General features: G+C 40.4%; 1 protein-coding gene across 1 annotated transcript; it reads right to left on the bottom strand.

Moving 5' to 3' along the window:
• Positions 1 to 1,011: 1,011 nt before the first annotated feature.
• On the bottom strand, positions 1,012 to 11,712 carry Hyal4 (hyaluronidase 4). The gene is made up of 3 exons (XM_075953928.1): positions 10,759 to 11,712; positions 4,367 to 4,456; positions 1,012 to 1,413 (listed from the first exon to the last, which is right to left on the bottom strand). Exons 1-3 carry the CDS (start codon positions 11,710 to 11,712, stop codon positions 1,012 to 1,014), a joined length of 1,446 nt encoding a protein of 481 aa, XP_075810043.1.
• Positions 11,713 to 15,707: the final 3,995 nt, after the last annotated feature.

The following is a 15,707-nucleotide window of genomic DNA, read 5'->3' as shown; positions in this document are numbered from 1 at the left end:
CATACCAAAAATCTAAGAGTGCAAAGTAGGCTGTTGTATTTAATCCCAAGAATAATTTGCTAAGGTGAAAATTATATTATCAAATTTCAGATGATAAAGGGGAATACAAAAAACTTGCTAAGATTTATACCACCACAGAAATAGTAAAAACATAATTCAAATCAGGTTTAAAGTGATTCTAAATCCAAATTTACTACTCCAAATTCATATGGGGAGCAAGGGGAGACAAAAGTAGCTAGTTTTTCTTATAGATGTTCTCTCCAACAGCACCTTTCAAGTGTCGTTTATTAAATCTCTTTCATCCGAACAATTTCACTTTCAAAAGTCACCAGCTGCATTTTATCAACATGGCTCGAGCTTTTAGATCCAGCACACTCTCAGCCTGGACAAGCTTTCTGCAATATACAGACTGTGAAGGAAGATGATAGTTGAGAGAGGCCTCTGTTGTGAGGTGGGAACAGTTGAAACACACCACAGGTCTTCCATGAGTTCAGCAGGGAAGCAGACACAGGTGAAGCCTGGCTGACACTGTCCTCAGTAAGCTCAGTGGGGAAGCAGGTACAGGAGAAGGTGGCTGGCACAGAAACCCTGAATTTAGTCTTCTCTGATGACCTACTTAACCAGGTCATGATGGGGGTGACCCCATCTGTTGAATCACGTTGACTACTTAGTAGTCGTTCCTGAAATAAATTGCTATCTAGAAAATTTCCTTGAAATCAATAAGCTTAATATTCATGTGTATCATCCTGTATGTACATTTAGAAGAAGAATGAAATCTGATTGAAATACAATTTAAATCTTCAAGTAAGAAAAAAATGTGCATGACTTTGATCTCTTAGATCTGGTTTCTAACCGAAGTGTAGCAAATAAAGTAATATGTGGCTATTTATGCTGTGACACATATGTTGACTTACAACACCTCTCAGAGGAACCCTTAAGAGAACAACTGTGGAATTCATCTGTTCCCTAACACTCTACTTGAGGACACAATTTCATTTAAACTCAATTATGTCACAGCCGAATGCTTTGATAACCTGCTAGAACAAGCAGACACAGTGTTATTACTGAGATAGAGAAAGGGGAGACCCCAGAGCCGCTATCAGGTTCTTTCGTTTCTCTACAATCAGCCCCTTCATATCCCTGATAACAGTGGCACAGGAAGTTCTCCGCCATCCCAGCTAGGTCCGCCTCTGATGCTCTTCCCTTCACTATGAACTCTCCCTCCTCAGAGGCTTCTATGTGATAACTGTCAGGGTTCAAGTGGAGGTAATGAGGTGCTTTCCACGTCTTCCGTATGCACCTCCCATTATTCTTGCAAAGGTGATGACTGCATACCTCAACTGCTCTGGTCACATTGATTATGTATTTCCCAAAATCCGAATTCACAAAGCGGTTGACCTTCGTACAGTTCTCCTGGGAAAGCATGAAAACAATTCGATCAGATATTTTCGACCCAGAAGGCAGCTCTTTAGACTGGGCTAAAACTAGATGGCTTTGTCCTAGTGGGTAAACTCGTGGACTCTACTATAGCCCAAAGGTCTCATCTCAGAAGTGAGAAAGGCCCTAGAGGCAGGAGATGTAACAGTAAGGCAGAGTAACTGAGTCAGCAAACCAGCCGGAGTCAACATGGAGGTTCTTGCTTTTCTTCAATTCATGCATCTTTTCCTTTTCCTTCTAGCTCGCAAGGCAATGAATGAGCAGCGAGAGAAAGAAAGAAACACAAACAAAGCAGAATCCACACCAGAGCTGCCGCCGGGCTGCCTCTCAGGGCTGAGTTGTTCTTTCTGGTTGAGTTCCCCTGCTAGGTCCTTGGACAGCAGAGGAGAGGGTGCCTGAACTGGCCTTGTCCCATAGTCACACTGATGAATATCTCAAATACCACCGTAGAACCTTCGTCCAGCGATGGATAGAGATAGAGACAGAGACCCACATCAGAATACTGGACTGAGCCCCCATGGTCCAGTTGAAGAACAGAAGGAGGGAGAAGATGAGCAAGGAAGTCAGGACCGCGAGGGGTTGGTCCACCCACTGAGACAGTGTGACTGATCTAATGGGAGCTCACCAAATCCAGCTGGTCTGGGACTGAACGATCATGTGATCAAACCGGACTCTCTGAATGTGGCTGACAATGGGGGCGGACTGAGAAGCCATTGATAATGGCACCGGGACTTGTTTCTACCGCATGTACTGGCTTTTTTGGGACCCTAGTCTATTTGGATGCACACCTTCCTAGGCCTGGATGGCGTGGGGAGGGCCTCGGGCTTCCCACAGGGCAGGGTACCCTGCCATCTCTTAAGACTGGATGGGGAGGGAGGTGGGTGTGTGGGGGAGCGGGAGGGGTATGGGAGGAGAGGAGGAAGTGGAAATTTTTGAATGGAAAAATAAAAAAAAAAGCAGTGGGGAAAAAAAAGAAGAAAATCCAAGTCATCAAGTTCAGACTTACTGTTGACCCTAGAGCATTCTGGACTTCTCGGTTACTTATACTTAAACATAACCTGTTGCAGGGTCTACTCCTACACACAACCAGGTACAGGAAAGCTGGGAACACTGTTTTCTAGTACGTGTTGCACATAGAAGTCACCGAGGTTGTGTATACTATTTCCTGATGAAACACTTCCTCGTGAGTCAGCAGCTAAACCTGTGGCTCTCTGAATATGCTCATAGATGTGCGTGATAGCTATTCTTCAATATCAACTTGGCTACATCTGGAATTAACTGCTGTGGGAACTCCTTCAGCCAATAGCCTTTAAGAAACCGGCTCACTTTGGACGTGGTCTCATGTGTTATAAATGCAGGGGAAAAGCATGCACGGGCCTCTTGGCTGCTGGATTCAGTTCCAGTTCCCAGCACACACAGACAACTGTGGATCGCTACTCTTTCTGTGAGTTTATCCCTAAATAAATAAACCTCTCTGATACTCCATTCCGGGCTATTGTGAAACTCTTTTGTATGTCAGCAATTAGCTAAAACTCAAATGTCTGGGCACGCAACTGTGGGGGATTTTTTTTCTTAATTAAATCTTTTGAAGTGGGAAGAACCACTTCTAATCTGGATCTTTGAGGTGGGAAGATCCACCTTTAATCGGGACCACTTTCTGGCAGCCTAGATAAAGGACATGGAAAATGAAGCCAAGCTTTGCCTGTTTGCTCTCACTGGAAAGCCCACCCCTTCACACGAATTAGAGCCTACTCCTTCAGGATTCAGGCATATACTGAAGACAAGCTGAGACATCCAGCTTCATGGACTGAATAACTCCTGAATTCTTTTTTTAATTAATTTATTTATTTATTAAAACTTTCCACCTCCTCCCATTTCCCTCCCACTCCCCCTACTCCCTCTCCCCCTCCCTCTTCAGTCCTAAGAGTAGTCAGGGTTTCCTTGAACTTTCTGTTGGTAGACAGTCATTGGTGGACTAGCTAGAGCACAGCCTACAAGCCACTCTAATAAATCCCCTTTATGTATGTAAATATAAATAGATTTGGACTATTGGATATATATTCATCCTATAGGTTCTCTCCCTCTAGACTCTAGAGAGTCTAGAGAATCCTGACTAATACAGTGAGCATGGTTACAAATACTTTCATGAACATTGTCTCAATAGTAACAAATTGAGCCAGTAAAGTTCGAAAATAAAATTAACATAGACTTATTTTTTCAATGTAACCCAGATTTAAAGGATACAATCTTGACAAGTCTGGGTTAAACGTGTTATAGTAATGCTTAGGACAAGTGAAATGAAGAACAACTGGAGATAAATAAGAGACTGCAATTAATGTGGCTTAAGGAGAGTCAGAAGAGTTCTTCAAATAAATGCTGTTTCAGCTGGGGAAAAACTTAAAAATATATCTTAATCTTGTTTTAAAGGCTATCAATTTCCAGCTGGCTACTCTCCAAGGGAAAATACTTTCAATAGGAAGGTTTAAAAGTTAGCATCTTTTTTCTAGCTCTCCAGGTAGGATGCACTATTTCCTGTAGTAGGTCAAGGCAAGGGATCCAGTCTCAGAGATCTGTGGTCATTAATAACAGTTCTACTACAAAGTAGCCTGAACACCTAATGACCTCCTTGATTCCCCGCCCCCCACCTTATCTCCTTGTCTATAGTTGAAGAGAATAGTCATTAGCCGACATGGCCAGTAAGTGAGCAGATCCAAAACACACAGAAAACCTGTCTTAATACATGATAAACATCAAACAAATATCAGCGTTATGATTACTGTCTTTTTATTATTTTTAGCCTTATCTAAGTACTAAGTACTGATTTTCTGCTTTTACCCTAAATCTGGCTTGCTGTGGGAATCCTGAGAGTTTTGATTGGGGTGATCTCTACAGGAAAGCGGAACAGTATACCCTGGAGGTACTGACTTACCACAGATGCAGTTAAATTCATGTCTCCCCAAATGACAAAGCCTGCAGCTCCCAGCGCGGCACTTTCTCCTATGGTACTTATTAGATCTTGCTAGATGGGAGAGAACAAAGTTAATTAGTCATTGGAAGATGTATGTATCCCCTTACCAGGAATTAAGATTTCAGGCTGAGCCCAAATACATCCTAGATATCATCCCTGAGTGACATACATGTGAAATGGACTGATGCTCAGAACCACATCCTCTGATCATATACAACAGTGTGCTTGCATGTGTGTGTGTGTGTGTGTGTGTGTGTGTGTGTGTGTGTGTGTGTGTGTTTAGGCAGAGTCTCACTGAGTAATCTTCACTTTCACTGCTCCGGAACTCACCATATAGATCAGGCTGAACTCAAACTCATAGAGATCCTCCTGCCTTTGCCTCTAAATTCTAAGATTAAAAGCACGTACTACCCAAGAAAACCCACAGAATCAACTACACAACACTCATGAGAGCTCACAGGGACTGAATCAACAACCAGGGAGCATGCCCGGGTCTGACCTAGACCCTCTCCATATATGATATGATTGTGTAGCTTGGTCTTCTTGTAAAACTAAAAAAAAAAAAATGGGAGAGGGCCTGTCTCTGATTCTTTTGCCTCCTTTTGGGATCCTTTTCTCCTACTGGGTTGCTTCATCCAGCCTTAGCATGAGGGAAGGTACCTAGTCTTATTGGTTGATTTCCCTGGGAGGTCTGCTCTTTTCTGAAGGGAAAGGAGGAGTGGCTCTGGGAGAGATGGGAGGTTGGGGGAAGGAATTGGGAGAAGAGGACGGAGGCAAAATTGATATAGGGATGTAATGTATTAGAGAAAGGTAAACAAAGTGTATATTTAAAAAATACTACATCTTAATAGGCAGGATATTACTTTTTAAACAATTAGTATATAAATAGCCACCAAAAGTTTGTTTATTTGAAATTGACTGGGGATATTTGCTCAGAAGCTAACCATATGTATAAATACATAAACAGAACCCAAAGAATTCCCTTTTTCTGAGGCAAGCCTTTTAGCTCTAATCTACTACTGACCTCTGACCTCTGCGGAGCTTCACAAGTACAGTAGTCCCTCAGGTGACCTTGTGATGGAGGAAGGTCATTGGTTAATAAACAAACTGCCTCGGCCCATTTGATAGGCCATCCCTTAGGTAGGTGGAGTAGGCAGAACAGAATGCTGGGAGGAAGAGGAAGTGAGCTCAGACTCCATAGCTCTCCTCTCTGAGGCAGATGCGATGAAGCTCTGACCCAGGATGGACGTAGGCTAGAATCTTCCTGGTAAGCGCACCTTGTGGTGCTACAAACATTAATAGAAATGGGCCAAGCAGTGTTTATATGAATACAGTTTGTGTGTTGTTATTTCGGGTATAAAGCTAGCCGGTGGCCAGGAGCCAGGCGGCAGAACACAGCCTGCAGCTCCTACTACAACCTTGTGTCCTTTTGAACACAGAACCAGGCAAGGGTACAGCGCTTAGTGTCTCCAGGCTCTGACTTTGTCCATTCTTTATATTTGGCCCCTGAAACGCTCTATATTTAATTTCTAAGTACTGGATATAATGGGTTTTATCTATGTATGATTCATCTAAGCAGTGACAAATCCACAAGGATTTCTCCCAATATGGCTAAAATAAATGAAATGGAGGTTTCAGAAGTAAAAATTGATGTTTTATCATTCAAAGATTACCTTAGTGCCAGAGATGACTGTGGACAAAGGGAACATAGGGGGAATTAAGACTTAGGCACATACTGCTGGTTTCCTAGCTTATTAAATTATAATACATTCTCCCTCTAATGAAAGTTGCTAAACACTTACCTTTTACTCCAAAGATAAATTCCCGTAAGTTAAGTAATAGAAAATGGTGGGTTGGAGGAAAAAACAAGCAAAAAAAAAATCAAACTATCTTTATTTTGCCTACTTTATCATATCAATACCTGAGGAATTTATCTTCTCCTGACACGTCTATAGTCCATCGTTCAAATTAACAATTTTACAATGTCTATCTTAAAACAGACTTTTACGAACATTTTTCTGGAGACATTTGAAATGTAAAGAGAGACTTAGGTTTGAATTGACTTACCTCTCTGGTTCATATCCATTTCTGTTCTCCAAGACCATAATAGCAGACAGCCCACAAAACAGAAAGAGTGGAAGGGGGTTCTTTGGGGCTCAAAGGAGATGATATACTTAAGAGGATTTTGAAAATTGTCAACAGGCTGGTGATTAGAAGGAGAATTACCTATGTAGTGCTCAGATTGCAGACTGCAGGATGTACAACTGTTGACTCAAATGCATAAGGAAGAAAAACTCAGACCACTGACTTTGAAAGAACCTTAAGACCAGCAAGAAGACAATCACAGCGTGTGGTCATAAGGAAGTCTCCAAGAGCCTGTTTAGGATTAAGGTGGTGTTATCAAAAGAGGAATGGGACATAGCATTTATATCTTGTGTTTATGTCATTGATTTATATTCACTAAATATGGAAGCTACAGATATATGTCATGACAGCCATATCATCTAAGGTTATATTAGTTTATTTTAAGTATGTCATTCCTTTAGTATCATTATGAAAGGGCATTTATTGGGATAGATAAAAGACATAACTAGTCTTCAAGAGCATCTTGACAAAAAACAAAGGGGCAATATTATTTAAAAAAAAATGTTAGCGTCTTTTTAGTTCACTGTCATCTGGCAGAGTTCAAGGTGGTAATTGAATCACAGACCAGATATGATCTGAGGATCAGAAAAATGAAGGCACTAAGGAAGCCATTGAGAGGACACCTCTGGGAGTGTACAGGGACCAGCTAAGAGTTGAAGCCTCAAGCATGGCGTCACATGAACATAGAAGCAAAGGAACAAAGCGGCTGTAGCAAAGCCTCTGTTTTTGCCCATGATTTTCAAATTCAAATCAGTGTTTCAGAAGTTAATGAGTACTTTGTTTGCTGGACAAAGAAAAAAAACCAATCTGGAATTAATCAGAAAACGTCCTCCATCCATGCTAGCTAACTTTCTTAGTGACAAAATGGCATGCAGGCTACTGGAGAAGAAAAAAATATCAATGGTCTTACCCATCTCAGTACTGGGTGACATTGCTACAATACTGACTACCCTGGCAAGATGTGCCCAATGCTACCATAATGTCACAACTGTTAGAAGGTTGTGACATTATTTGTGTGTGTGTGTGTGTGTGTGTGTGTGTGTGTGTGTGCTTGGATTTGTAGCCTACTCAACAAGAGGGAAATCAGGTATAGTAATGTAAACCTAATCAAAGGTCTGTGACTGAGAAGGTCATAGGTCCTCGAGAGAAACCAAGCACTGCAATTTGCTAAGTGATCATATTGTCAAACTTTTATTTTTTTCACTTGTATTTATTATATCCACAAACATGTGCTACTTATAACTTTGGTCACAGAAGTTTGTTTTTGCAGTGAACAGTGGATTAGACAAACTCATGACTGCTTAAAGTGCCGAGAATAAAAGTCTACGAGTGCTCGGCTCTAATTGGGACATTATGTCAGATCTGCACACCCTCTATCATTCGAACATTCAGGTAGCATCAAGCTACTGGGGACAGAAAGAAGGCACGAGCTGATAGGTGAGAAGGAATGGGTGGAAATGCTGCCTCCTCTACATGGTGTATTTATTGAACGTGTGAACTCACAACAGGTATGGTTTCCTGCATAAGATCAAACTAGTTAAAATTCCAGGCTGATTGGGGCCAGGGAGCTCATGTGGTTCCACTCCTAGCTTAGGAGCTGTTGACAGTTAGTGGTTTTTAGATACGAAGGACATCTTGTTTTCTTGGAGAGTGTGGCCGCTAGTAAGTTGCTCATGCTCCAGGGGATAGCCATGTAAAACCAGGTACCACTAACTTGACTTAAAAAAAGGGAGGGACTTGAAATGAAAGGGATAAGTATAATAGAGACCATCAGGGAGAGTTGAGGGACAACATGGAAGGTGGATATAATCAGACTACATTGTATGTATGTAAGGGGGGAAGTAGAGGAAAGGATGCCTAAAAGAGTCTTCCTCCATACTTGGTTTTGGGTCCCTGGTGCTTACCAGAATTTATGCTAGAAAATAATCTACTAGTGGGAGACATAATGGAAAAACAGTCACTAAAGAACTCACCTTGTATGTTGCCAGAGAAACTAATTACTCACAGAGAAACATTTAAATCTTCACCCACAGAAACACTTTTCATTGTTTCTATAAAGCGTAACATCACATTATGTCTAGATTGAATTTACATGTTGGTGGTACTAGCCGTCTTCCTGGTGGAATGAGATGGTGCTGCCTCTGTATTATTTCCCCCAAGCTATGGCTGCTGCCTGGGATTCTTAGGGAGTCCATGGCTAAGTGCTTCAAGGCTTTGAAACTTGTTTTAGCCTGACAGCTACTCCATATGTATTTCTAAAGGGATTCAAATTTTCACACACCTTTTCTCATTTGGTTTTTATCATACTTTTGTTAGATCAGTGGGGTAGCGATAGTGTCTTCACCCCCTGTTTCTGTGTTAAGAACTGAGACACTGGGTTCTGGGAAGGGTCAGAGATTTGCTACCATCTCCAACTGTATACATGCATGCATTCTAAACTGTAGACATATTTGAGAAAGAAACGGAAGCCCCTCATGTTCATTCAGAATTTGAAGTAGACGAACATCACATTTTTTAAATTGTGAGCAGATTTTTGTGGTAGATTGAGTGCAGTGGTGTGTATGCTGATGTTTTCAGTCACAAAGCTGCCCTCCCAGAATGAGAAGAGTCCCAAGTGCTGGTGCTACTTTCCTGAGAGGAAAGAGTAGCACTTCTGAACTATTGCTATAAAAACAAAGGTGACCCAAGCCATGTGCAGTGCACAGAATGAACCAACACACTAAATTTGCTTTTCTAGATGAGCATTGTTCCTCTAAATCTTAGGTTTTTATTTTCAAAAATAAATTAATCATCACTGAAGAAAGGAACATTAGGAAGCTAAATATACAAATATATATACAAAGAGAGAAAGTTAAAACAGTCTTTCTGATGTATGTGTGTATATACCACATGTGTGTATATATATATACATATATATATATATATATACCATATATACATATATATGCTGTTTTACTTTCCATTGCCAGAGTCAGTATTATCCTGTAAAATTTTAGATAGCTTTTTCAAACCTCCCAGCAAAGATCTCTTGCCATTCTCAATTCAGTATTCACAGATGACTTTTATGGGTAGGATGAGTCTCAGCCCATTGTGAAGGCTTTCACCTTCTGGATATTGATAAAGCCACAGAATTTCCACACCTCCCACCGCTGTGCTCCTTCTTCTCCTTCAAATGGGCATGCATGGTAAAGCCCAGACTGGAGTGCTTTCTACACATTCACTTGAGGATGTCAAGCACTCAGAGAATCTCTTGCCTTTTAGCCATCTGGTCCACTGATATTTATAATTGAAGACTGAGAAGAAGCACCTCTGTTGAAATATCTTAAACCCTTGGAGGCAAGTAAAATGCTAAAATACTATTGCATTTTATGAAACAATGGCTGAAACAGGTTGCAAGTTTTCTTGGTGCACAAAAACATATACACATTAGTACCCAAATCCACTCTTTGTCTTGGAAGTTTCTGTTTAAATGGCTAGGGCATCAAAGGAAGAGAAAATCAGACTGAAAGCTGGCCAAGTTTAAAGGTTACTCATCCTGGAACAGATGAGATCTCTGGCAACATATATATCTTGGGTGAAAATATAAAGAGGTACAAAGACAGTTCTCTCAGAGCATTAACCCAGGTTGTGAAGCTACTCATGGTTACCATTGAATGTACAAGCTCACACCACTCTACCAGTTTTCCATGAACAGTTTTCAGAGAAGCAACTAGGTCTAAGATGGCTCCGCAAATTTATGATTGTTTCATACTTTAAAATTGCTTTTAAATTAACTATAATTTTAAACCATTACAGGTATAAATATAGCTTACTTAGTAAAAGCTGCTATTACATACTTAAAAGAAAACAAATTCTCCTCTCTTTGTATTTAAAATGATGAGCCAGAAGCAGGGATGTCTTTCATTCTGTGTTCAAAATGCACTCTAATTTCTTAGCTTGCTAAGCACATTCTGTTCCAATAATATTCCACAACAGCCAGTGACAGGGAATTCAGTAGCTACTAGCCTCATATGTTAGCTCTTTCACACCTTAGTGTGTCCTTTAAAAACAGTGTTAACAAACAAGATAACAAAATTTAGTTGCATAAAGAAAGAGTCTAAGCAGACCAGCACTCTAGAAAGAATAAGATGCTAGGCATAATTAAGAAGAAAATTTATCTTTTAGAGATGCAGCTGAAATCCTCCACCATGAGGCAAGGAAAGTCTTACCCTAGAAAGAAAGAGCAGAGGTTCATCTCTGTAGGCCAGTCGTGTGTAGGTGAATACAGGTAGAGCATAATCATGTGATGTCATGGTAGAGATCCTCATTGATTCATATACCCGAAATTGAGAGAAGTGCAAAGTACGTTCACTGTCTTTCAAGGATTTCTTGATACTAATAGCAGGATACAGAGAAGTACTGCTGTTCCAGAGCCAAGATAGCTCATCATTCCGTAGAACTTCCTCTTCTGGGCATGATCCAGTATAGTTTGCATCATAAAAATTATAATTGTGGCAATCAGGATATAAATAATAACCCCAAAGGCCTTTGGGTCGACTCCTGATTCCCAATTGGATAGTTTCCTCCATGAAAGCTTTTGCACTTTTCTCAAAAGTTGCTTTGGCTACATTTTCAATATCAGCATCTGATATGTTCTTTTTCATATCAGAAATAAGTATTCTTGACTTTTGTCTGTAGATATCCTTTGCATCCCAGTTCCGGGCCCACTGTGGGCGCCAATATTCCCAGTCTATAACAGCAAGTCCACTGAAGTTTTCACCAGGGATGTAATAGTTAATATCCTGGGCAGCCTTTTTCAGATGTAATTGTAAGCTTGTGTTTTGTGGAAGACCCCCATTGATGGGGACCCCTCTTGATGTATACCATGGGTAATATCCCAACTTGTTGGCATAAAATATAGTAACATTTTGCTCCCCATCTTTGAGTCGAGGGCTTCCAATCATCTGAAACATTTTCAAATTCAGTGTGAAATTATATTTTATCAAACACAGATCTGTTGGTGCATTCCAAGCAGCTATAAAAGGCTTCCTTTGGTAAATTGGAAGTCGGGCAGGTTTTAGAGATGAGATAGACTTCAGGATAAAAAATATGAGCAGCCCTGATGGAAGATGTACTGGCTGAACAACGTGGAGCCTTAATTTTCCTTGAGATAACAGTTTCATGATAAGATAGGAACTTACACCACTTCTTCTTTAGTGTACCCCAGAAGGCCTGTGGAGAGATTTGATTTTCTGTGAGTGATAACTTGAAAAGGATGGATGCTGTTAATGTTTTTTCTTTGTATTTTCAAAGCACATTTATTTTAAAGTCATAATAATTTCTATAAATGAACCGAGATGTAAAATCAAGTGTCATGGTCAGGTTTCTACTCAGGGACAGTGTTGACAAACTACAAACCCTGTATGTCCACAATAAGATAAAAAGTAAGATGTGTGGTTCATGGTGAAAAGCAGATGTGAAATAATACAATCACTTTGGCAAGTTTTCCAATATCAGGCATTACACTCAGATGCTTTCATTGTTTTACTATAACCATTATTTAGTAGTCTGTAATTGAATTCCCATTTTACAAAAGAAGAAACGGAGATGGAAATGAAGGACCCTGATTGATGTCACACCACACAGAAAATAAGGCAATGCAAATAAATGCTAGACAAAATGCATGGTTAGTGGAGTACTTAACCTGGCTGTGAAAGACATAGGAAGATAACTGAGATCAGTGACAAGGAATGCCACAGAGGAGGTGTGCTAGGGCTGACTTGAGAAGGCAAGAGACATAAAACTGGCACATTTCCCTTTCAATTTTCTCGGAGAGAACTGCAAAAGAACTACTGTTAGATAACCACAGCAAAGACCTTGATGGTGTAAAATGTTCTTCTGTATCAGTGAAATGGAAATGCCTTGTGCATAAGTATAATTCCATGATACTAAGACATGTAGCAGACATTTGCTGGGTACATGCCTAATGCCATGATACTAAGACATGTAGTAGACATTTGCTGGGTACATGCCTAAAGCAATGATAGTAAGACTTGTAGTAGACATTTGCTGGGTACGTGCCCAGGAAACAGATCCTTTTCCACTTCTTCTGTGGTAAATTCTGCACCACATGTCTTGGTGAAGTACCGCTTCACCTAATAAACCTCAAAGTGCAAATGCTTCCCCGGCTTTCAATGACGCTTTGATGCTGTGTGGGACCGTGATAAAAAAAAAAAACACTTATATGCATCCTATACTAGCCTTTGAATTGAGATCTTGTGATTCCAAGCCGCCAAGGGATAATGTTGATAGGGGTGAGAAAATTTCAACATCCGGAAGATAGGGAGATGGCTCAGTGGGTAAAGTACTTGTAGAAGGGTGAGAACCTGAGTGTGAATCCCTAGCATTCCAGAAAAGCAAATATAGTGGAACTCTCCTGTAACCCCTAGTACTTGGGAAATGCAGGCAGGTGAATCCCTAAAAGTCACCAGCTAGCAGACTAGCTGAATTAATGAGTTTAAGGTTAAGAAAGAGACTTATTGATTCCTAGCCACCAGCAGGGAGCTGACTTCCTAGCCATCAATCTACCCTACCCCCAACTCACCCTTCCCTGCAAGCTCCATGGAGACCAATACTTGGTGGACATTAGAGGTGAGATAGCAGTGGCCCTGTGGCCCTGGATCCCCTATTCCCTAAAACCCCCACATGGGAGAAAAGCCTGGGGGACCCCTCCTCAGGTCCCTTTGGCATTCCTAGCTGCCAGCAGGGAGTTGATTTGCTAACCATCAATCCACCCCGCCTCCAATTCATCATTCCTTGCAAGCTCATGGAGACCAATACTTGGTGGACATTAGGAGAAAAGATGGGAAGGTGCCAAAGCAAGAATTCCTTCAACATCCTAAAAAGCAACATGGTAACACCAGAACCCAGAGAACACACAACAGGAAGACTTCATCATCCTAACCCAGAAGATGTATAAGAAAACAACTTTAAACATAACTTCATGAAAATGATGGAGACCTTTAAAGAGGAAGTGAAAAACTCCCTTAAAGAAAAGGAGGAGAAGACAAACAGTGGTGTAGGAGGTTTTGCCCTATTTGTGTTGTTTTCATTGGTTGAATAAAGAAGCTGCCTTGGCCTTTTGATAGGGCAGCCCTTATGTGGGTGGGGTAGACAAAACAGAATTCTTGGAGGAAGAAGGCAGGCAGAGAGAGCCGCCAAAGTCAAACGTGCTGAATCTTTCCCGTTAAGCCATGATTTCATGGTTCTACACAAATTATTAGAAATGGGTTGAATCAAGACATAAGAGTTAGCCAATAAGAGGCTAGAACTAATGGGCCAGGCAGTGTTTAAATGAATACAGTTTCTGTGTAATTATTTTGGGGCTAAGCTAGTTGTGTCCCACCACCCTCCATACTATAAATATCGGCCCCAACAACAACGGTGTGGGAGGTTCTTCTGTTTGTGTGTCTCTTTCATTGGTTGAATAAAGAGACTGCCTTGGCCTTTTGATAGGGCAGCCCTTAAGTAGGCAGAGTAGACAGAACAGAATGCTGGGAAGAAGGGAAGTGTGGCAGATGCCATGATTCTCCTGCCTGAGATGGACCCTGATTAGACTCATGCCAGTAAGCCACAGTCAAGTGGCGATACACATTAATGAAAATGGGTTGAATCAAGATGTGAGAGTTAGCCAGTAAGAGTCTAGATCTAAGGGCTAGGCAGTGTTTAAATGAATACAGTTTCTGTGTAATTATTTCAGGGCTAAGATAGCCAGGTAGTGGGACGCAGTTCACCGCTCTCTTACTGCAAAACAGAAAGCTGGAAGAAATTAATAAATCCCTCAAAGAAACCCAAGTAAACTAAGAAAAAGCAATCAAACAGGTGAAGGAAACTGTTTAAGACTTGAAGATTGAAATTGAAGTAATAAAGAAAATACAAACTGAAGGAACCCTGGAAATGGAAAATCTGGGTAAATAAACAGAAGCTACAGAGACAAGTATAACCAACAGAATACAAGAGATAGAAGAAAGAATCTCAGGAGCTAAAGAAACTATTGATGAAATAGACACATTGGTCAAAGAAAACACTAAATATAACAAGTTCTTAACACAAAACATTCAGGAAAGATCAAACCTGAGAATAATAGGGGTAGAAGAAGGAGAAGAACTTCAGCTCAAAGGCACAGAAAATGTATTCAACAAAATTATAGAAGAAAACTTTCCCAACCTAAAGAAGGATATCCCTATGAAGGTACAAGAAGCTTACAGAACACCAAATACACTGGATCAAAAAAATCCCCTTGCAATATAATAATCAAAACACAAAACATACAGAATAAAGAAATAATATTAACAACTACAAAGGAAAAAGTCAAATGACATATAAAGGTAAACCTATCAGAATTACACTTGACTTCTCAATGGAAACCACGATCCAGAAGGTCTTGCATAGATGTGCTGCAGACACTAAGAGACTATGGATACAAGCCCAGACTACTATACCCAGCAAAGCTTTCATTCACCATTGAAGAAGAAAACAAGATATTCAATGACAAAAACAGATTTAAACAATACATATCCACAAATCCAGTCTTACAGAAAGTACTAGAAGGAAAACCTCAACCCAAGGAAGCTAACTACATCGACAATAACACAGACATCTGATAACCCCCCACCAGCATAACCCAAAAAAGGGAAACACACAAACACTACTAGCAAAAGATAAGCAGAGCTAACAACCATTGGTCATTAATATCGCTTAATATCAATGGACTCAATTCACCTACAAAAAGGCACAGGCTAAGAGAATAGATACTAAAGGATCCAACACTCTGCTGTTTACAAGAAACACACCTCAACTTCAAAGACAGACACTACCTCAGAATAAAGGGTTGGGGAAAAGTTTTAAAATCAAATGGACCTAAGAAACAAGTAGGTGTGGCTATCCTAATATCTAACAAAATTGATTTCAAACTAAAATCAATCAGAAGAGATGGTGAAGGACATTTTATACTCATAACAGGAACAATTCATCAAGATGAAGTCTCAATCCTAAATATCTATGCCCCTAATACAAGAGCATCCACATTTGTAAAAGAAACATTACTGAAATTTAAATCATACATCAAACCCCACACACTAGTAGTAAGAGATTTCAACACTCCTCTCTCAACAATGGA

The sequence above is a fragment of the Microtus pennsylvanicus genome, chromosome 19, assembly GCF_037038515.1.
Source record: "Microtus pennsylvanicus isolate mMicPen1 chromosome 19, mMicPen1.hap1, whole genome shotgun sequence".
NCBI lineage: Eukaryota > Metazoa > Chordata > Mammalia > Rodentia > Cricetidae > Microtus > Microtus pennsylvanicus.
The sequence above is the reverse complement of the archived record's forward strand: the minus strand, read 5'-3'. Positions and strand labels throughout refer to the sequence as shown.

Coding starts and splice junctions, on each gene's coding strand:
- Hyal4 (XM_075953928.1), bottom strand. CDS start 11,712: ATGAAACTGTTATCTCAAGGAAAATTAAGGCTCCACGTTGTTCAGCCA. Junction 4,457..10,758: donor CTCTGCTCTTTCTTTCTAGG/GTAAGACTTTCC, acceptor TCTCCCATCTAG/CAAGATCTAATAAGTACCAT. Junction 1,414..4,366: donor TGAATTTAACTGCATCTGTG/GTAAGTCAGTAC, acceptor ATGCTTTCCCAG/GAGAACTGTACGAAGGTCAA.